The 21,481-nt window shown below is 52.4% G+C and overlaps 3 protein-coding genes across 3 annotated transcripts; all 3 read right to left on the bottom strand.

The window, feature by feature from the left end:
* Positions 1-604: 604 nt before the first annotated feature.
* LOC141470134 (protocadherin alpha-C1-like) lies at positions 605-4,275 on the bottom strand. Its single transcript, XM_074156056.1, is given in 4 exon segments — positions 605-622; positions 1,546-3,966; positions 3,968-4,033; positions 4,036-4,275. Coding segments are annotated over 4 exon segments (2,745 nt in total).
* Positions 4,276-10,822: 6,547 nt separating this feature from the next.
* LOC141470133 (protocadherin alpha-3-like) lies at positions 10,823-13,657 on the bottom strand. The gene is made up of 2 exons (XM_074156055.1): positions 11,192-13,657; positions 10,823-10,831 (listed from the first exon to the last, which is right to left on the bottom strand). The coding sequence occupies exons 1-2, from the start codon at positions 13,655-13,657 to the stop codon at positions 10,823-10,825; spliced, it is 2,475 nt and encodes an 824-aa protein (XP_074012156.1).
* Positions 13,658-17,301: 3,644 nt separating this feature from the next.
* Positions 17,302-20,070, bottom strand: LOC141470132 (protocadherin alpha-3-like). The gene is made up of 2 exons (XM_074156054.1): positions 17,620-20,070; positions 17,302-17,316 (listed from the first exon to the last, which is right to left on the bottom strand). Exons 1-2 carry the CDS (start codon positions 20,068-20,070, stop codon positions 17,302-17,304), a joined length of 2,466 nt encoding a protein of 821 aa, XP_074012155.1.
* Positions 20,071-21,481: the final 1,411 nt, after the last annotated feature.

The raw sequence follows: 21,481 nt of genomic DNA, 5'->3' as shown, positions 1-21,481 counted from the left end.
GTGAGAGACTGATGACAAGTGCCACCCTTTGCCACTACAGAGAACAGAACTTAAAACTGATTGTGACTCTGATGGGATACTGGGTAAACCATCATGACTAAATAAAATAACAAATACTTGAGAAAAGATCTCTCCTTGTCAGTAAGATTTACATGGAAAAGATGTTCAGAAAAGAGTGAGAGGGGAAGAAAAACCCACAACCCCCACACCAATTTCACTTTTCCAACAGATAAATAAGAGAAGGCACTATAAACTAATTGCATAGTTAGGAGCAAATTAGGAATCTTTTCTAGAACAAGGGAAAACTTACTAAAAATCACTATTTGGAAATACAACAGTTATAAAAAGAAATGCTATATAGCTGAATACGTATCTGATTATCCAAAGAAGTTGCTGAAGCTACCCTTACATCAGGGGCTGGCTGTTTACATATATTTAGAGGTATAATAAAGATTTCAAAAATGAAAATAAACATAATGGCTACAGACTTAGAACAACCTCACATGATTGTAAATTAGGATAAAAACAACTGCAGAAAGCAGATTATACCATGCCAGTCTAACATGGGTTCTTACATTTGCCTTAGAAACATCTGGAATGGCTTTTACCACAGAGTACTGGCCTGGACAGAGCCAACAGTGGTTAGTCAGTGTTATGGACACTAAGGAAATTTGACAGTCTGCAGGCAAAACATCTCAAAACTTTGTTAAAAATATAAAGACGACTCAAAGCACCTTTTAAAGATACAAGTGTTATTTTACATATAAGAAAACTGAATCGTGGACAAGTGATGTAGCAACACCCAGCAGATCAGACCTGCAGACATATCCCACCTTGTAGCTCTACACTGTGATCAACCTAAGATATTTTCTCCTGCAAAGTCACCCATCACGCTACTCAGAAGAAACCAGCTTGGTCAGAGGCTCAGAAGATAATTATTTTAGATTCACAAAACCTATGAATTTCTTGGAAAGAGACATGAGCATTACAAATTACATTTCCTAAAGAGATGCTGAATATTGAATTCCTGCTATTCCACCACAGGCTTACCTTGGGCACTGCAAACCAGCATCTTGGCTCAGCAAACTACTCATCCCTCAATGAAAAAGTCTCAGGATGTGGGGGGAGGGAGTGGAGTGGAGGGGAGAAGGACGGATAGACAGGGGCTGGGGAAAAATCATTACAGTGTGGATTAGAAACTTGCATGGACTCTCATCATGCCCCTATTAGCTGTCTGAAGACAATGGCTTGCCTTGCAAGATATTTAGTTTTCACTTATATCTTCTTTACCTTCAGTTATGTCTGAAGCTCCTAAATGTTTTGGGGAAAAAAAACCTCTTTTGTCATCCCATGACCATATTGCACCCAAAGAGGTCTTGGCTTTAGGAAAGATATAAAAGGAACTAAAGTTTCCTCCAGGTGACATGAAATGACACCTGCTCTCCTGCAAATACCCTCAGTACCTTATTCCACACTGACAGCAACCCAGTGTAGATGCAAGGCCATGTGCCAGAGAGAAAAAAAGTGAAAGGAAGAAGTACTTACCACAAGGACCGCACTCAACCGATCGCTTTGGACCTGCTGCACTTGGATGCACGGTCCTGACACTTCTAACCTTGAGCCGCTGGGAATGTTCCCAGCATCACCATTTGGGGTGCTGCTGTTACTAGGCCCAAGACCCACAGATGCCCTGTACAAGTAGGTATGAGTCAGTTTACCCACACCAGTGACCTCCAGCATGTCTGGTGGGAGGTGGGAGCTGGGAAGCATGTGGACGCTATAGCAATACTTTTCATACTCATCAGCTGGGCAGCAGCAGCTGCAGCAGCAGCAAGTTTGGCAGTGGCAGAGCCGCACAATGGCAAGAAAGAGGAGGAACACTGCAAAGATGCAAGAGACACAGGCAAGGGAAACAATCAAGTAGATGTTTGTAGTGTTGAGCAGTGGTGGTGGCTCCCCGCTGTCATCAAAGTCTGGCAGTGCCTGGGGCAGGGTATCAGCCAACAAGATGCCCACCGTCACAGTAGAGGAGAGCGGTGGATCCCCGTGGTCCTGCACCACCACGACCACCTTGTGCTTGAGGAAGTCAGTGGAGCGCATGGAGCGTGTGGTACGCAGCTCACCAGAGTGTGGTGCCAAGCGGAAGAGGGTGGAGTCAGAGGAATGGGCGAGATGATAGGAGAGCCAGGCATTCTCCGCATTGTCCTCATCATCCGCCACTATTTTGGTGACCAGGTAATCCTCATCAGCCAAGCGGGGCACAACTTCCACAGCTATTGAGCCATTCTGGCTGGTGGGGTACAGGATGGCTGGGGCATTGTCATTCTGGTCTGAGATGTAAACATTCACAGTTATGGCAGCGCTCAAGGCTGGTGACCCATTGTCCTTGGCTTCCACTTGGAAATGGAAGCTCCTAAGCTGCTCAAAGTCAAAGGCACGTTTTGCGTAGATGCTCCCATTGGCCAAGCTCACAGACAAAAGGCTGGCCAGAGCACTGCCTGCAACTGTGGAATTCCTGAGCATGTAAGAAACCCGCCCATTCTCCCCCATATCAGGGTCAGATGCTGAGACCTGGTACAGAAAAGCACCAAGTGGATTGTTCTCCTCCACAAACACATCAAATGTGTCATTACTGAAGACAGGAGGGTTATCATTCACATCAGAAATCTGCACCCAAAGGGTCTTCTGAGTGGTGATGGGTGGAGAGCCCATGTCTGTGGCAGTAATGGTGATGTTGTACCCACTGATCAACTCTCGGTCCAGAAGCCCACTGGTGACAAGGCTGTAGTAGCTTTCAAGGGAAGGCTTTAACTGGAAGGGAAGGTTGTCAGGAATCTGGCAGGTTACTTTTCCATTCTCCCCAGGGTCTTTATCTGTGACACTCAGCAGAGCTATTACTGTGCCAGGAACAGCATCCTCAGGAATGGGACTGGAAAGGGATGTAATTGTTATCTCTGGGCCATGATTGTTCACATCAGTGATTTCCACCAGCAGCTTAGCTGTGCTAGACATGCCAAATGCCCCATTGTCCCTTGCCTCAATAAGAATCTCGAGGAGAGGTCTCTGAACAGCTAAAACACCATTGACTGTCACCTCCCCAGTGTGTGGGTGAATTGAGAACATTTGCTGTAGATCAGCAGAAGTAGTATTGCTAAATGAATACCTGACCTCTCCATTTGGACCTTCATCCAAGTCTGTGGCATGCACTTGCACTACCAAAGTGCCACTGGGGGAGTTTTCCAGGATACTCGCCCTGTAGACTGTGTGCTCAAATTCTGGTGCATTGTCATTGGTATCCAACACAGTCACAATGACTGGGACATCACTGGACTTTGGAGGATCCCCACCATCTTTGGCTGTAAGGACAAGTCTGTGAGTGGCTTGCTGCTCCCTGTCTAAGGCTTTCTTCAGCACCAATTCAGGGTATTTACTCCCATCCCCGCATGTCCGCAAATGGAAATGTTCATCAGAGCTCAGAGTATAGTTCTGGACACTGTTGGTACCTTCATCAAGATCTCGGGCATTGGGGAGTGTAAACCGTGCCCCGGGTGACAGGAACTCAGGCACATTTATATGATATTCACTTAAAGGAAAGCTGGGGGAATTGTCATTTATGTCCAAGACTTTAAATTCCATCCTATAAAGCTCTAGAGGGTTTTCTAACACGAGTTCATAATTCAGAAGACAGGCAGACTTTAATTCACAAAGCTGCTCTCTGTCTATGGGCTCGTTAATACTCAAAGCCCCCGTACTTGCATTTATATTAAAATATTGCTTACTTGAACCGGTGATCATGCGAAATTTCCGAGCTGAAAGTGTAGCTGCATCTATTCCTAAATCCTTCGCTATGTTACCAACAGACGCTCCACGCTCTGTTTCCTCGGCGATGGAATACACTACTTGCCCGTTCGCGGTGCAGCAAATAAGGCAGAAGACCATTAAATAGACCCGCATTCTTCCTCCCCTGGCTCAGCTCCCCGCAGACCGGCTCAGCAGGAACATAATCCAGAATTTCAGTAAACTCCCCGAAGTTCTCAGCGCGAAGCGAGCGGGCACCGGCGCGCACCGGCGGCAAGGCGAGAAGTTCGCTGCAGGCGCCCCTGCTCCGCGGCGGCTTCCCCCCCGCCCCGCCGCCGGTTGCCGTGCGGGCAGAGGCGGCAGCTCCGCTGCTCTGCGCCCGCCGCCGCTCGCTGTGACCGGCGCGGCGGGACCCCGCGCGTCTCTTACACGCGCGGCGGCGGTGGCGCCACCCAGAGGCCGCGGCGACAGCTGCATCGCCGGGGGAGGGGGCTGCGCTCCACCCGCCTTTTGTCCTCCCTCCCCTTTTTTTTTTTTCTCTTTTTTTAACGCCCCGACGGAGATCCGGGGCGCTCCATGCTCCCGAGTCCGCGGCGTGGATATGTTTCCGTGAAGGAGAGATGCAGAGCAGACACCCCCCCACCATTTCCTTTCTCCTTGCAGGAGAGGCAGGGAGAGGATGCGCTGCCGTACGCTGTCAGGGTACAGCGGTGGAAGAGAAACGCGTATGAGAAGTGACAGGCATCGGCTAAACATGGGTCAGCACAGTGCAGGCAGGCTCCAGCTGAGCACAAAATTTCCCAGAGGCGTTTTAAGAGCACAATTAAAGGAGGCAGTCGGCTGTACCCCGTTAAACTTAAAGGAGAAAAAAAATAAATAAATTTTAAAAAGCGTCTTTCCTGCATCGCCTTCTAGACAAGGTAAATTAACAGGGATTATATTGGAGAGAAGGGTCTCTCCTCTGACAGTCCCCAGTCAGATCACCCGCAGCCACAGACGAGCTCCCAATCCAGCCCGCCAAAGCAGGATGGGGGTGGCTCGGGTGAGCGGGTGGCAGGCTGCAGCAGTCGAATTACTTGTAGAAAAGTAAATATCGGCGCCAGAGAAGCCTTGCATTTAGGAGATGCCCGGGAACTATGGGGAGAGACGAGCTCATATCACACAGAGATAGCAAACCACGACTGAAAAAAATATCAAAGCTCTCTGCTCCCCCGACTTTCTGCACCGAGGGCACAGTTACGACTGCCCCCTTAGGCAGGGGGGACAGGGCAGAAAGGATTTCAAAATAGCTTCCTGGAAAACCTTCCTGGAATGACCTTCGGTAGCAATTTACACAGATGGGCCCCAAGCCCTGACAACCCCTCCAGTCTCCTCCATTTCCAGCCTCCTTCTCTGAAAGCTTATTATCGTCAGATACTGATCGATCAAAAGCAAGAGGCTATAAATATGCGACAAGGACAGATCTTAACCCTCTTGCATTTGCTGTGTTTCTTTGTATAGCTGAGATTTTTCCGGGTAAGTGAAAAAGAACATTTCAATTATACATAGTACCAGCGCCTTTCAAAATAGGAGAAAATAGGGAGCATAGCCAAAAGCAGTACATTAAATAAAAAAAATTAAAAAAAAAAAAATCAATACTTCTGGTCACATCCTTAAAACTCAGCAAAACCTTGCACCGGAGCAAGCCTTGGTCAACCCCAGCAAAAGTATCTGCAGATATTATGATTTTTTTAGCTTCAGGTGCCCCTGGCAGTACCTGAATACGTTGCATTTTCACACACTATGTAAATTTGTTCAATGGACTATTGCACACAGTATACAATGTATTTTTCATACAGTATTTACCTTGGCTTTTTTTTTCCTGATTGCAAAATGCAGAAATCCCCCATTTCCACCTAGTGACCATAAAATTGTCACCCAGACTCTCCCACCCCAAACTTGCCCTAGACTCTTCTTCTGTCAAGATATGATGTCATCTACAATATATGAAAAAGTTGTTGGTTTTACTGCTCTGTATTGAGGCACAGTCATTATAAACACCCTGACCCAATGCAGTAACAGCTGTTAAAGTCACAGGAAATACTGATATCATTTAATCCTTTAACATTGGCCTGCGGTAAAGATAAACTCATTCATCTGGGAAGGCAAGGGCAAACGGGTGTTGCTGTCCCAGATGCACACACAGGTAAAACAAATAGACCCTACTCACACATCTGTGACTGGTTTTGCAATGAAGAAACCCAGGAATTTGGGGCCCAAGAGCCTCCTGTTGAACAGAGAAATCCCCTCAAAGGCAGATTTTCTTTAAATCCTAATATTGGAATACCAAGCTGTGGTTATGCAGACCAGTGCCTGAAATACCAGCAGTGCCAGAAGAAACAAGCAATGGCCAAAATCAGTCGAAGTAACTGTACATGTGCCTCTTTCCAAGATGGAGCTTTTGAGAAGTATCTGGCAGCCAACATTGATTTTGCTTTTAATTCACTCGTTTATCATCTGAAATAACTTCTTCAGCTTTCTGCTATATCTTTTTCTTTTTGTAGCTTTGCCTAATGCTCGATTACAGGGCTCTAAAGGAACCTGCCTTTGATTCTCTCTTTTTAGCAAGATTTTTTAACCTTACAAGTCATAGAATCATAGAATCATTCAGGTTGGGAGTTTGGGATCCCTTGTCCTATTGTCCTTTTCCACTCTCTGCTGTGGACAGTGACATCCCCAGCAGTCAGGCGGCTTCACTTACTGGGACATGCATGTTGCCAGCAGCGCCTCAATACCCAGCTACCCCCTACTCCTGCCACACCACCTTCCTGGTCCAGCCCGGATGAGGGCCTGGTCCATGCACCACTCAGGCAGACAGCTCTGGGTCACAGCCAAAATCCAGTGCTTAGTAATATTAAATATCTAGAGCCAGTTACACCACAGCCACTCTTGCTGTGAAGGGGGTAACACTGTTGTGCTGTGGGGACAGAATCCAGCCTTGCTCTGTGAGTGAAGACACTGCTCTGCTCAGCAGAGTCCCAGGCCCGTTCCTCCCTGCCTGTTGGTGCTCCATCTTCCACATCCAGCTGCCCCGGGTGTCTCAAGGGTGTCTTTACACTCAGTTTCTCCACTCTCACTCTTATTTGGCCACCCTTACACCTAATCCCTCTTTTCAGGGTCTCCATTCTCAAAGATCTCCTCTCCACCTCAAGTCACCCTAATTACGTTATTTGCACATTAAACACCTTTAATGGTATTTAATTATTTAATTTAATGGTGTTAAATAACACACTTCTTTTGGCATCACAGCAGATAATGTAACCACCGTTTAAAACCCCTCGTCTTTGATCTCATGTTTCCCTTTAATCTGCCATCTCCGAACTGTTCCCTATTCCATAGTTCGGGTTGCCCGATTCTTAAAGCTGGTTTGACCCGACCCGCCAAGGAATTCAACTTTTTGCGATCCTGAGGACATGGTCCGGAACCTCCCTGGTCTCACCCACCGCTACACAACCCCTCTCATCATCTCCCGCTCCCCAACGGTGCTCACAGAGCGCTTCCTCCATGTCCCTCCGCCCGACAGGCGGTTGCAGCGCTGCATTTACACCGCCTCAGAGCCCTGAGCATCCCTTGTACTCTTTCTCCCGCCCTGTCTTCTATTTTCAGCCAATCATCCCCTTTTCGGGCAATAAGACGTCATTAGTCTAGCCGTGCGCGCCGTGCTCATAACAGTGGCAGCGGTAAGAGGAAATTGCTAAGCGAGCAAAGGCAAAAATAGAAAGGTGAATAGTAAAACCGGGTTACCTCGGGGCTATGGAGCACGTGGCTGCCCCACAAGAAGGGCCACTCGTGTTTGAACATCATTATCTACGCCAGCGATGATTTTAAGGCGCCGTTTCCGTGGTGCGGTGCCTTCGGCGGAGGCTTGCAGGACATCTCGCGCTCACTACTAAGGCTTGGGAAAATCCCAGGGGCGCCCACCAGAACCGAGGGGTCTCGCTGGTGCTAAATTAGGACACGGCCCTTCAGCGGGAGACAGCGGAAGGGATTCAATCCGTTCGGGGGAGCAGACGGAGCGACAGCCCTGCAGTTTCTCCTCCGAGAGGAACCGATGAGCTCCGCGCCGGCAGCTGTCCCCACACCGACCGGCAGCCCCAACCCTCATCTTCACCCAGAAAGGAGCACGTGAAACGCTCGTACGCTGACGGGAGCCCGACAGTAAATAGGGTCTGCCTACGGGCTGAGGAAGACCGGAGCTCCTCCTCGGACCGAGCCCAAACCGCCGGCGCGGAGCCGCCGACGGAGGTGCAGGGACACCCCTGTCACCTTTCCCATGTGGGCTCCTCCGGGCAAGGAAAAGTGCAAGGACGGTGCTGCCCCCAGCGACCCGAAACACTGGGGTCCCGTTCGGGACCCAGGGTGGCGGACAGCCCCCGCTGTCCCCCGTGGTCGCTCCCCTCTCCGCGGTCTCGGTCTCAGCCCCGCGCCTCCCCCGGCGAAAGGGGCGGGCAGAGCAGCTCTGCTCTGTTCAGAGCAGAACAGCGGACCCTCAGCAGGGGTCCGCTGTTGTTCCCGCAGCTCCGACCCCCCCGCTCCGCGGAGGCAGGCTATGCCTGCTGGCAGAGCGGGCAGCGATGACAGGCTACCCTTCAACAAGCCACGGGAGCTCGCAGCTGCTACGTGCGGACAGCGGGAGCTGAGATGACTACAAGAAGCCCGGGAGAATAATCTCGTACGCAGAGGATTTCTAGATTTCAGCGAATCCCACGAAAATCCTCGTTGCCCACAGCAAACGACAGAAATATGGACTCACAACGGGCTACTCGCTATATCGCCCGCCACAACTCCCTTCTAGAACGCAAGGGCGAAGATTGGTCTATTTACCCCCAGTAAATCGGTACCCCCTCAGATCGCTGGGCTTAGCGGAAGATGCTGGAAGAACAACAGCAACGGCGGGTACGAGGGTACGACTGCCCAGTCGTGCGGCAGAGCAGCTCCGAGTCAAGCACCCGGCGTCTCTCGCAACTCCTCCGGCAGCCGTGCCGGGCATCTCCCTGCCTGTAAATCTCCATTTCTGAGGCTGCAAAGCAGCCGCCGGCCACCGCGGTGGTGCTGGCGCTGCAGCCGCGGCTCCTCCGCCGCTCTCCGCCCCTTCCGCTTCCAGAGCAGCCCACGGAAGCGCTCTACAGTGTACCCGGCTGCCACGATTGCACTGTGCCTGATAACACCGCTGTTAGTCAGCACCATTCTCCAAAACAAGGCAGGAATGAGAGACTGGGCTTGCAGCGACTGACAGCCCCGCGGGAAATTGTTATCTTTTTCTCAATACTGTGTCTGGATATTCTAGCGCCTTGCGTTAACGATTCCTTCCCAGACTATGCTGCCAAGTAAGAGCATCCACGAAATTAAGATTGCTCTAAGTTTCTGAAAGAAATACTGAAACATCTCCTGCCAGTGTATGTCCATAACAAATCTCGTTCAGATCTTTAATTCATTACTGCAGTCAGAGAAACCAAGAGAAACCATACGGTTTCATAGCTCAAGGACAGCAGTTGCTTCCTACACCTGTGCGCAACTGCCGAGCTTTTCCACCCTCTTCTACAGAATTAGTTCAACCTTCTTATAAACCTAACCAGAACATACTCCTTTAGGAGATCGCAGTTTGCTGTTCCTGCTTTCTATCACATCCATGTGAATTAAGGAAAGAAAGTGACAGCTCTACAGCTCCTGGGATAAGCTTTGCTACTCACAAGTGAAGGCAGTTCACACATACTTAAGAGGTGATAACCCACTCCCCTTAAGCACATCAGCTATCGGACATGATCAAAGGAAACTAGAAACACAATCCCCAGCAAATACACAAAGAACTCAAACTTAAAGCCGTTACTATGGGATCTAAAATAGATACAGGAAGGAAAGAGAAATTTGTAGGACACGCTCACATTTTTTCTATGGATCAGCGGGAGATAATATACTCTTATGATTTTTTTTCAAGACCGACATGAACTTTTCAGCTTTCTTTACTGGATTTCGATAACCCTATAGCACCGTTCTTGTCAATTTGGAACAAACGACCTGCGATTTTATTTTTTTAGTCCACATCCTTCGTGTAAAACACTAGTAGAAAACCCAACAAAATGTAACTTCTGAAAAGAACTATATGGCGTTAGAGATATCACTTTGTCACAAAACCATGACAGTTATCCAAACGTGTGTCTCTGGCGAATTGACCGCGGAACACGAAGAATGATATAAATGTACTGCTTGTTCTTACTACCCCGACAGTCATACAGATTTCAGTTTTACGCTATAAAAATCAGATATAAGAGATCTGCGCTTTTTCCTGCAGAAGCTGTATTCAGCTTCTTACATCGGAGAATGAACACAAAACACGATCCTAATGATCAAAATAATGATCCTAATATCTCTTCTCAGAGTGCCTTGGAGCTGGTCTCGATGAGAACATAGTCGATTCAGTGCCATTAGTGCATGGCCAGGACCAACTGCTTCGATAACGGTGTTAACGCGGTAATTAAGCAATCGCACTCCACGCAGGAAAATCAATATCGAAACGAGTATCGAAAACTTCTTTCCAGCCGAATCTGTGTTTCCCTGCTTCTTCTGCTCTACTGCTGGGAGAACCAAAAGTTTTCAACCTACTGTATCTAAACTATACAATATTGCATATAGAAACTCTTCCTCCTTCTCTTGACTCCTATCAAATCAATTTTCGGCTCAACTAACCGCAGCACGTTTGTGAGGTGGATGGGATATCACAGAAGCCACAACACTATGAAGAGAGCGGGATTAGGTTTTAAGGAGAGGCGAAGCGAGGCGAGGAGCACCTCCTTACTCAAGCAGCCTCACTCCAACATCTCCCACCTTTTCAGCATACTTCCAGAATCAGAACAGTACTCACGACCTCCACCAGTGTATCTTCTTCTCACTGAACCCCATAACCTACACTTCACGAACTTCAGCTTCCCAAGATTCGCATAACTCATCGACCAGTGAGCTTCTGAATCAGTAAAAACCCGACGGAGCCTTAGCGTACCTGAACACAAAATTTGTCAAACCAAGCGCAACAACACCTGGTTTCAAAGATAATTAACATCCCACTTAAGTTCATCCGGAGGAGGCCACCAAACTCCCGGGGACCGACAAGCAAAAGGAAATACAGAATTTTTCTGAAGGCATTACAGTAGTCGAACAACGAAATTTCTAAAGGCGACCACTCATATCTAACGCGGATCATGACGACTGCATTCAAAAGCAATACAAGACTAGGACTCGCACTGTAAAATTCTTACCACAGAAAATGCGTTTAGTACACAGGTGATCCACGAAAAGTGGAAGGTACAAGGAACTACCGACGAGAAAGAAAAAAAAATATAATATTTGCGAATATACTTACCATGCCTGAAGCAAGAGGGGAGAGAGACAGACCCTTCCCAACAGAACCGTTTTCTACCGCGGCGGCGGGCGGCGGCGGGAAGTTGGGGCTGAAAACCATCAGGTCGCTCTTGCCCGCGCCCTCCGCCACGCACAGGCTCCGGCTCTGACGCTGCGAGTACGACCAGCTCCCCACTTCGCTGGCGCACACCAGCGTCGCCGGACCGGGACCCGACAGCACGGCCGCCCGCGGCGCCCACCGCGACGCCCCGTACAGCACCAACGCCAGCAGGAACAGGCTCGACACCGCGCAGATCGCCACCACCAGCCACACGTTCGTCGCCGACGCTCCTGACGCCGACGCCGCGCCGACCTCCGCGCCCCACGACGGCCGCACACCCGACGACGACGACGACGACGAGCCCGACGACGACGACGACGACTCGCCGCCCTCCACCAGCGACACGCTCAGCGTGGCCGTGGCCGAGCGCGACGGCTCCCCGTGGTCCCGCACCACGATCACCAGCCTCTGACGCGGACCGTCCGCCTCCTCCAGCGCCCGCGCCGTCGTCACCTCGCCGCTGTACAGACCCACGCGGAACGGGCCCTTCCCCCGCGGCTCCCACACCTCGTAACGCAGCCACGCGTTGTAGCCCGAGTCCGCGTCCACCGCACGGATCTTCGCCACCACCTGACCCGCCGGCGCACCCCACGACGCCCACGCCCACAGCGACCCCGGCACCGCCTCCACCGACGATCCGCCCCACCCACCGCCCACCGACGACGGCAGCAGCGCCGGCGCGTTGTCGTTCTCGTCCACCACGAACACCTGCACCGTGGCGTTGCCGCACAGCGGCGGATCCCCCGCGTCCACCGCACGCACCTCGAACTGCAGCACCTGCACCTCCTCGTAGTCCAGCGGCTGCACCGCCCACACCCGACCGCTCTCCGCGTCCACCGACACGTAGCTCGACGCCGCGCGCCGCCCCACCGACGGCGACGCGCCCCCGACACCGCCCTCCCACAACGAGTAGCTCACACGGCCGTTGCCCGCCTCGTCCGGGTCCCGCGCCCACACGCGCGCCAGCTCCGCGCCCGCCGCGTTGTTCTCCCGCGCCAGCACCGTGTACACGGCCTGCAGGAACGACGGCGCGTTGTCGTTCACGTCCGACACCGGCACGCGCACCCCGCGCGTGGCGCGCAGCGGCGGCGAACCGCCGTCCTCCGCACGCACCTCCACCTCGTACTCCCACACCCGCTCACGGTCCAGCGCCTCCCGCAGCACCAGCGAGTACGACCCCGCGAACCTCGACACCAGACCGAACGGCGACGACGGCCACACCGCGCACCGCACGCGACCGTTCGCCCCCGAGTCGCGGTCCGACACGCTCAGCAGCGCCACCACCGTCCCCGGCGGCGCGTCCTCCGACACCGGCACCGACAGCGACGTCACCCACACCTCCGGCGCGTTGTCGTTCACGTCCAGCACCTCCAACACCACCTTGCAATGACCTGATAATGGAGGGGAGCCTTTATCTCTTGCTTCTACCATGATCTCGTAATTATCCATTTCTTCGTAGTCTAATTTTCCTTTAAGTCTGATTTCTCCTTTGTTTCCGTCTATAGAGAACATTTCTTTAACTTCTGCAGTGATGTGCCTACTAAATAAATATATAATTTCACTATTGATCCCTTCGTCAAAGTCCGTGGCACTGACTGTGATTAACAGAGTTCCGGGCTCTGAACCCTCTAAAACTTTCACATTATAAATTGACTGGTTGAACTGGGGCGCGTTGTCGTTGGAGTCCAGCACCGAGATCACCAGCTCCATCGTGCCCGACAGCGACGGACGGCCACCGTCACTCGCCGTCAACACCAACCGGTGCACAGGCACCGTCTCGCGGTCCAGCGGTTTCACGAGAATAAGAGCCAAAGACGCGCTCTGGTCATTATTATCCTGATGATCAAGAGTGACGTGGTCGCTGGGGCTGAGTGTGTAGGAGATCTGCCCGTTGGCTCCGACATCTGCATCCGACGCGCCCTCCAGCGGGAACCGGGAACCCGGCAGAGACGATTCCGCGATGCTAAAGGCTTCTTCGTTAACGCGGAAGATCGGGGCATTGTCGTTGATATCGGTCACCTCCAGCTCCACGTGGAAGACGCGCAGCGGCCGCTCCACCAGCACCTCCAGCCGCAGGGCGCACGGCGCGCTCTTCCCGCACAGCTCCTCCCGGTCCAGCCGCGAGCTCACCACCAGCGCCCCGCTCGCCCCGCTCACCTCCACGCTCGACCCACGGCCCTGCGACACCAGACGCAGCCGCCGCCACTCCGCATCGCCCGCCTCCAGGCCCAGGTCCTGCGCCAGACGGCCCACCACCGTCCCGGCCTTGGCTTCCTCCGGCACCGAGTACCGCACCTGACCAACGCCCACCGACCACGCCGCCTGCACCAACGCCACCCGCAACACCAGACCCCAACTCACGACCATCCTCCCCGCCGCAGCTGCCGCCGCCGCTGGAACCCGCACGGCTCCCGCACGGCTCCCCGCCGCCGCTGGACGCTCCCCTCAAAGGCTCCCCGAGTGGCGCGGGGAGCCGCTCCGTGCTCCGCCGCCCCGCCCGGTCCGGCTCTCCGCATTCTTCCTCCCGGTGACGGCAGCCGTGACAGCGGCTCGGGGAGGAGCTGCCGTCCTCCTGCAGTCTCACGGCGCCTTCGCGGCCAACAGCGGCACCTGGTGTCCGACTGCGTCTGCTTCTGCGGGCAGCCTTTTCCTTCCGCATTCCCGGGCCCGCAGCGGGGCTCCAGTCGGGGAATGACGGGCCGTGGCTCCGCCCGCTCGGTCGACAAGCTCCGCGATTTCCCTTCGTCAAGAATGATAATAGGTGATAACAGAAATTTCTCTTTCTCTTCTCTTTCTTGTTTCTTTCTCGTCTCCTCCTCTTATCTTCCTTGTCTTTTTCCTCATGTCCTCCTTTCCTCGTCTCTGTCCTGGTCTCTTTCCTGTTTCCTCCTCATCCCCTCCTCTTCCCCTTCTTTTCTCTCTTCACTTTCTCTCCCCTAAAGGCACTTGATATATATACTTGCCAAAATGTTTCCTAAACGCCTGCATTAACCTAGGAATCACACCTGAGAAGGTCTTCAATGAGAAGAACCTACCCCACTTCTGCTTTCCTGACTTCGTCTTCCTTACACGTTGCTGAGGGGGCATATCAGTTTCCTCATTTATTTCTTCCTTCTCGAAGAGACTTCACTTGTTTCCTCTATAGAGGAAAACTCTATCCTTGATCTTCAACCTATAGGAAGTACTCAGGTCTCCAGAAGACACAGATTCATGTGGAATTTTTTTGTGTCTACTGCAGCAACACTAAAAACAAGCAGAAATTGCTTACTTTTTTCATGGCTTTGTGACGGTGATGTAGCTGAGCAATCCCATGCACCAAATCCATTGATATTCATACAGTAAATAATAGAGTATGGACATCATGTTACAAAAATCTGAGTTTATCCATAACAGAATGGTTTTGCCTTTTGAAGTATAGGTCAAACCTAAGAAACCAGCAATGCATACAAATTTCAAAGACTTTCAACTCCATCGGTGACTGTCTAACTCATAAACCACAAACTTCAAGTCCTCTTGGAAGGGTGAAGTAGCTCAGGGAACCTGAGCTCTCTAGCAGTCTTGATGTGTCTCAGTAAAGCATTTCCTGTAAGTTTTATTCCCCATCTGAGCTGCACAATGAATGACAAGTTCTTTCTTACCTTTTTAGGCAGGTAGGCACTCAAAGTACAGTAAAACAATATGCCCATTGCTGATGGAGATGAGCTGCTGCAAGATACAGTACAATCATCCACCCATCACATAACCGAAGACAGCACAAAAGATTTGCATGACTGCTCTGGTAAGGTACAGTTCATCTTACAACATGTTCCCAGGCTCCCACCTCATCCACTGCCATAAACATGTCAGCGCTCCTTCCCTACACAACTACAGACACTTGCTCCTACCCAGGCACTGCATGAGGTAGCATGATGAGGACTACACAGGCCAGGCAGCAACACAAAATGGATGCTTTCACACAGTAGTGATTTGCTGGTTCCACCACAGAAGCATCAACAACGCAACAGGAGGTCAAAACAAAAATGAAGATACCAAATGCTAAAAAATTCCAAGTAGGTCTTGTCAATAGGTCATCTTTAATTACACTTATTGCTGTTCTAACAGTTGTCTTGATTTATTTCCAGGTCTCCATTGTCAGGGCCAAGTTCAGCGGTCACTGCTCACAATTTCAGGGAAGCAGGACTGGAAAAGCAAACCGGTTTTGTCCTGCCTCTTAAATCCTTGCTGCATTGCCAGCGTTTCTGCATCCCCTTCTAAGAAGATGGAAACAGAAATTAAATCTGAAGTCTCACAGCATTCTCCCGAGGTAAACATCACCTTGAGAGACTACAAGACAATGAACTACAGTGATGGCATGGGACACAAGTTCTGAAATCAAGCAGTCAACACTATTTGCCAGCATGGCTCTTGTTCACAGTTACTGACACATCTCCGGAGAAAGGCAAGATAAGCCATGCTTTCTATGGGGGGAATCAGGAGTTTCCAGTGTCATCCCAGTTTATACCCACATGATCATCATAAGGCACGCACACAACGAGATGCAAAACAAAAGTTTATTTTACACAGTATCCTCAGGAAGGAAAAAAAAAAAAAAAAAAGGAAAGGAAATACAAAGCCTATCACTGTAGGGTACATGGAACTGGCAGAGTCAGGAACCACAGCTAAGGTGCTCTTACAAATACATTTGCCCACCAGAAAAAAGTCCTCTAGCAATACATCTTGTCTAATATAGCACTACCGCTGCACATTTTTCATACCTACCTTGGTTCATGCTCTTATGCCATTAAGTAGTTTTTATTAGAAAGAGAAAGGGGCAACGTGAAGTGCTTGTACTATCTTTTCCATGCCCATAGTAATTCTGTGGTACTTCACAAAATAATATATGCCATGCAGGTGAACAGAGAAGAGCCTGGAGTACCATCTGCAGTCAGATTGCATGACCCCTGTTTCAGAGGAGAATCAAAAAGGAGGACAGACTTCTGGTTAAAAAAGGACTGAAATCAGCACTTCCTACCAGCCAAAAGCAAAAAGTTCATTAAAACTGCCCTACCTGCAGACAGGAAAATGCACACAAGTGAAGACACTCCATAAATATGAAAAAAAGGTTGAAAGAGGCACTTGGAGCTGTGCTTAACTACACAGATGGCAGGAAAACTAAACCTGGGTCAGTCGAGCAAGATACACTCAACACTGCAGTCGGGCAGAGATCTTTGCCAGCAATTGTGCCATTTAATAGTTTATCAAGGGATCTCAAAAAGTCATGGACAGTGATGTAACAAAGGTTACAGGAGACGTTACCCTACAGAGCAGTTCTCTCTGCTGAGAAGAAATGCAGAAGAGTTAATGACCCTGAAGATGTAGGTGGGAAAATGGCAAAAGATTATCCATGCAGGACACCACAAAGCTGAGTAGATGAGGAAAAAAGTGAGGCTTCAACAGAGACTGTGACTGACTCTGAAACAAACAATTTCAGGTTCTGAAATTATATCTTTGGCATAGAGAAGACAGTGACGTGGATATATCAGCTCTGTTCTAGTGCAAACTCAAAAGCTAAGACTTATGAGACCACAGAAGAACACAATGCATTTCATTCAACTTTACGGAAATATAAGGTTCACCAACACTTTGAATATTTTGAGAAAGTCTTGCACTTCTTAACATGGAAAGAAGAAGAGAGAAGATCAGGAAGACTTTCAGAGAAGGAAAGCAGGATGAGCAAAGATTCAGAGCAGCTTCTCTTTGAGAAACATTTCCTCGTATTAAAAAATAAAAGACTGAAACGGAATACGACAGAGATACTCAAAGAAGTACCATGAAGAAAGAACGTGTAAAGACATGAAAAAACTAGATTGCACAACACTGCGAGAAAACCTATCCAACTTCAATATGTCCAACTTCTAGGGCGAGTTTGGACGGAAAATTTCCACACATCCTTATAAATCCCAACGTATACTCTCGATTTTCCCATCGCCCCAACAAAAGATACGAGGTGCTAAAGAAAACAGGAGACTACCCTACCGCACATTCAGCTAGAAATAAAGGAGTAAACCATCACGTGAAGTTACTAGCATTGAGGTCCTGACGCTACGGAAAATGGTAAATGGCTCCAAGCAATTCCGATTACCAGGAAAAAGTCCCATAAAAAACGCAGAGGAGAAACAGCTTGCAGAGGAAGAAAATACAAGGAACGCTGCAGTCAGCAGCCTGAGAAAGCATCTGCCAAGCACCACCCTCAGCTCCCGAGGGCTCAGCCCGACTCCCAACAGCGCCTGCCCAGGGAACTGGGTCACAAACAGGAACGGCCGAGAGGCGATAAAGGGAGGGCCACTGACCGTGTCCAGCAGAGCGGGAGGCTCCGGCTGCGTCTCCTTGGCCGCGGGGCCGGGCGGCGGCGGGAAGTTGGGGCTGAAAACCATCAGGTCGCTCTTGCCCGCGCCCTCCGCCACGCACAGGCTCCGGCTCTGACGCTGCGAGTACGACCAGCTCCCCACTTCGCTGGCGCACACCAGCGTCGCCGGACCGGCGCCCGACAGCACGGCCGCCCGCGGCGCCCACCGCGACGCCCCGTACAGCACCAACGCCAGCAGGAACAGGCTCGACACCGCGCAGATCGCCACCACCAGCCACACGTTCGTCGCCGACGCTCCTGACGCCGACGCCGCGCCGACCTCCGCGCCCCACGACGGCCGCACACCCGACGACGACGACGACGACGAGCCCGACGACGACGACGACGACTCGCCGCCCTCCACCAGCGACACGCTCAGCGTGGCCGTGGCCGAGCGCGACGGCTCCCCGTGGTCCCGCACCACGATCACCAGCCTCTGACGCGGACCGTCCGCCTCCTCCAGCGCCCGCGCCGTCGTCACCTCGCCGCTGTACAGACCCACGCGGAACGGGCCCTTCCCCCGCGGCTCCCACACCTCGTAACGCAGCCACGCGTTGTAGCCCGAGTCCGCGTCCACCGCACGGATCTTCGCCACCACCTGACCCGCCGGCGCACCCCACGACGCCCACGCCCACAGCGACCCCGGCACCGCCTCCACCGACGATCCGCCCCACCCACCGCCCACCGACGACGGCAGCAGCGCCGGCGCGTTGTCGTTCTCGTCCACCACGAACACCTGCACCGTGGCGTTGCCGCACAGCGGCGGATCCCCCGCGTCCACCGCACGCACCTCGAACTGCAGCACCTGCACCTCCTCGTAGTCCAGCGGCTGCACCGCCCACACCCGACCGCTCTCCGCGTCCACCGACACGTAGCTCGACGCCGCGCGCCGCCCCACCGACGGCGACGCGCCCCCGACACCGCCCTCCCACAACGAGTAGCTCACACGGCCGTTGCCCGCCTCGTCCGGGTCCCGCGCCCACACGCGCGCCAGCTCCGCGCCCGCCGCGTTGTTCTCCCGCGCCAGCACCGTGTACACGGCCTGCAGGAACGACGGCGCGTTGTCGTTCACGTCCGACACCGGCACGCGCACCCCGCGCGTGGCGCGCAGCGGCGGCGAACCGCCGTCCTCCGCACGCACCTCCACCTCGTACTCCCACACCCGCTCACGGTCCAGCGCCTCCCGCAGCACCAGCGAGTACGACCCCGCGAACCTCGACACCAGACCGAACGGCGACGACGGCCACACCGCGCACCGCACGCGACCGTTCGCCCCCGAGTCGCGGTCCGACACGCTCAGCAGCGCCACCACCGTCCCCGGCGGCGCGTCCTCCGACACCGGCACCGACAGCGACGTCACCCACACCTCCGGCGCGTTGTCGTTCACGTCCAACACCTCCAGTTCAACGCTGCAGTGACCCGACAGCGGAGGTGTCCCCTTATCTGTCGCTTCGATTTGTAACTCGTGTAAGCGGACGTCTTCAAAATCCAGGACACCCGTCAGTCTGATCTCGCCCGTCTTCGAGTCAATGGTGAACAGATCTCTGTTACCAACAGGAACCGAACTGACGATGCTGTAAGAAAACTCTCTGTTGAGACCCTGGTCCGCATCCGTGGCGTTCACACGCACCACCAAAGTCCCCTCCGCAGCGCTTTCCAGCAGCTGCACTTTATACACTGACTGGTTGAACTGGGGCGCGTTGTCGTTGGCGTCCAGCACCGAGATCACCAGCTCCATCGTGCCCGTCAGCGACGGACGGCCACCGTCACTCGCCGTCAACACCAACCGGTGCACAGGCACCGTCTCGCGGTCCAGCGGTTTCGCGAGAATCAAAAACAGGGATTTTCTGATTTCATCAGAGGATTTAACATCGAGCGTAAAGTGCTCGCTGGGGCTGAGCGTGTAGGAGAGCTGCGCGTTGGCTCCGACATCTGCATCCGACGCGCCCTCCAGCGGGAACCGGGAACCCGGCAGAGACGATTCCGCGATGCTGAGGTTTTTTCGGGCGGCGGGGAAGATCGGGGCGTTGTCGTTGATATCGGTCACCTCCAGCTCCACGTGGAAGACGCGCAGCGGCCGCTCCACCAGCACCTCCAGCCGCAGGGCGCACGGCGCGCTCTTCCCGCACAGCTCCTCCCGGTCCAGCCGCGAGCTCACCACCAGCGCCCCGCTCGCCCCGCTCACCTCCACGCTCGACCCACGGCCCTGCGACACCAGACGCAGCCGCCGCCACTCCGCATCGCCCGCCTCCAGGCCCAGGTCCTGCGCCAGACGGCCCACCACCGTCCCGGCCTTGGCTTCCTCCGGCACCGAGTACCGCACCTGACCAACGCCCGCCGACCACGCCGCCTGCACCAACGCCACCCGCAACACCAGACCCCAACTCACGACCATCCTCCCCGCCGCAGCTGCCGCCGCCGCCGGAACCCGCACGGGCCCCGCACGGCTCCCCGCCGCCGCACGGACGCACCGGCTCTCCTGCCCGCCCCGCGCCGCCCCCCCGCGCTCACAGCCGGGCTCTCCGCCGCCTCGCCGCTCCGCCGCCGTTTCTGAGCCTGCAGCGACACCGTGTGCTCCTCCGACGCCTCACACGTTCCCCATGATCGGCTGTGCCTCCGGACTCGAACTAGCCCTCTCCTTCCTCGCCTCTTCCTTCCATTCTCCTCTCTTTTTCTTCTTTCCCTCTTTTTTTTTTTTTTTTGGTTGTTTTTCTTGCTGTTTGCTTACATAGATACCTTTCTCTCCGTCTTCATTGTTCTTCCTTTCTCTTTCTTTCTTCTCTTTCTTCTTTCAGCTATCTCTCATTCTTCGGTTTTCTTTTTCTTCCTTTAAGTCTGTCTTCTTCCCCTTCTTTCGCTACTTTCTACTCTTTTCTCCTCTCTTTCCGTATTTTTCCTTCCGTGTTTCTCTATCTTCTCATTTTCGTTCTTGTTTTGTCTTCCCAAATAACCACTATGCGTGATAGAGCCCTGCTTTCCTGGAGGTGGCTGAACACCTGCCTGCCCATGGGAACTAGTGAATTAATTCCTTGTTTTGCTTTGCTTGCATGGTTGGCTTTCGCTTTACTTATAAAACTCCCCTTATCTCAACCCACGAGTTTTCCTTATTTTTCCAATTCTTCACATTTCTCTGGTGAGAGGGAATAGGGAGCGAGTGGCTGCATGGTCCTAGTTACCGGCTGGAGGTAAACTATGACAGCAACTTACCTGTAGAATCCCTGGTTGGTTCTTCAAAATAAAAAGCATTTTCAGGTCAGCAGAAATGTTTTTAAGGGACATTTTCAAATAACATTATGAGAGATTCCTTGGGAAGCTGGACAGAAAAAAATGTTACCCATGCTCTGCAAATGTGAAAACACTGGACAACGCACAGTTCTCACTTACACACATCTGACACAAGGAAAGTAGGAGGGAGACCTGAAAACTAAAGGCATTCTCTAAATTCCAACCTCAGCTCATGACATTGGAAAAGCCATCTCCCACAGGGATGACAATCAGCACAAACATCTGCAACCTGACAGCTGCCACAATTCCAGAGTCTACATCTCATCCACTGTTACCAACACATTGCCAGTGTGAAAAACGGAAAAGCAAAAGGGTATGAGTTTTTGGAAAAAGGGAAGAAAACCCAAAGGATCGCACCCCACTGTATTGAAACACAAGAAGAGAACAACAGGACACGAGGATATGCAGAAATTCTTGACACTCCCCATGACACAGGCCTGGCCCTGCTTCAGCCACTCACAGCATTACTGCCCCAGTACCTGGATACTGCTCCAGCCCGTAACATGCCCCTGCTCTAAACC

This window comes from Numenius arquata, chromosome 11 (assembly GCF_964106895.1).
Source record: "Numenius arquata chromosome 11, bNumArq3.hap1.1, whole genome shotgun sequence".
Lineage (NCBI taxonomy): Eukaryota > Metazoa > Chordata > Aves > Charadriiformes > Scolopacidae > Numenius > Numenius arquata.
Note: the sequence above shows the minus strand (reverse complement) of the source record. Positions and strands in the feature narration are given on the sequence as shown.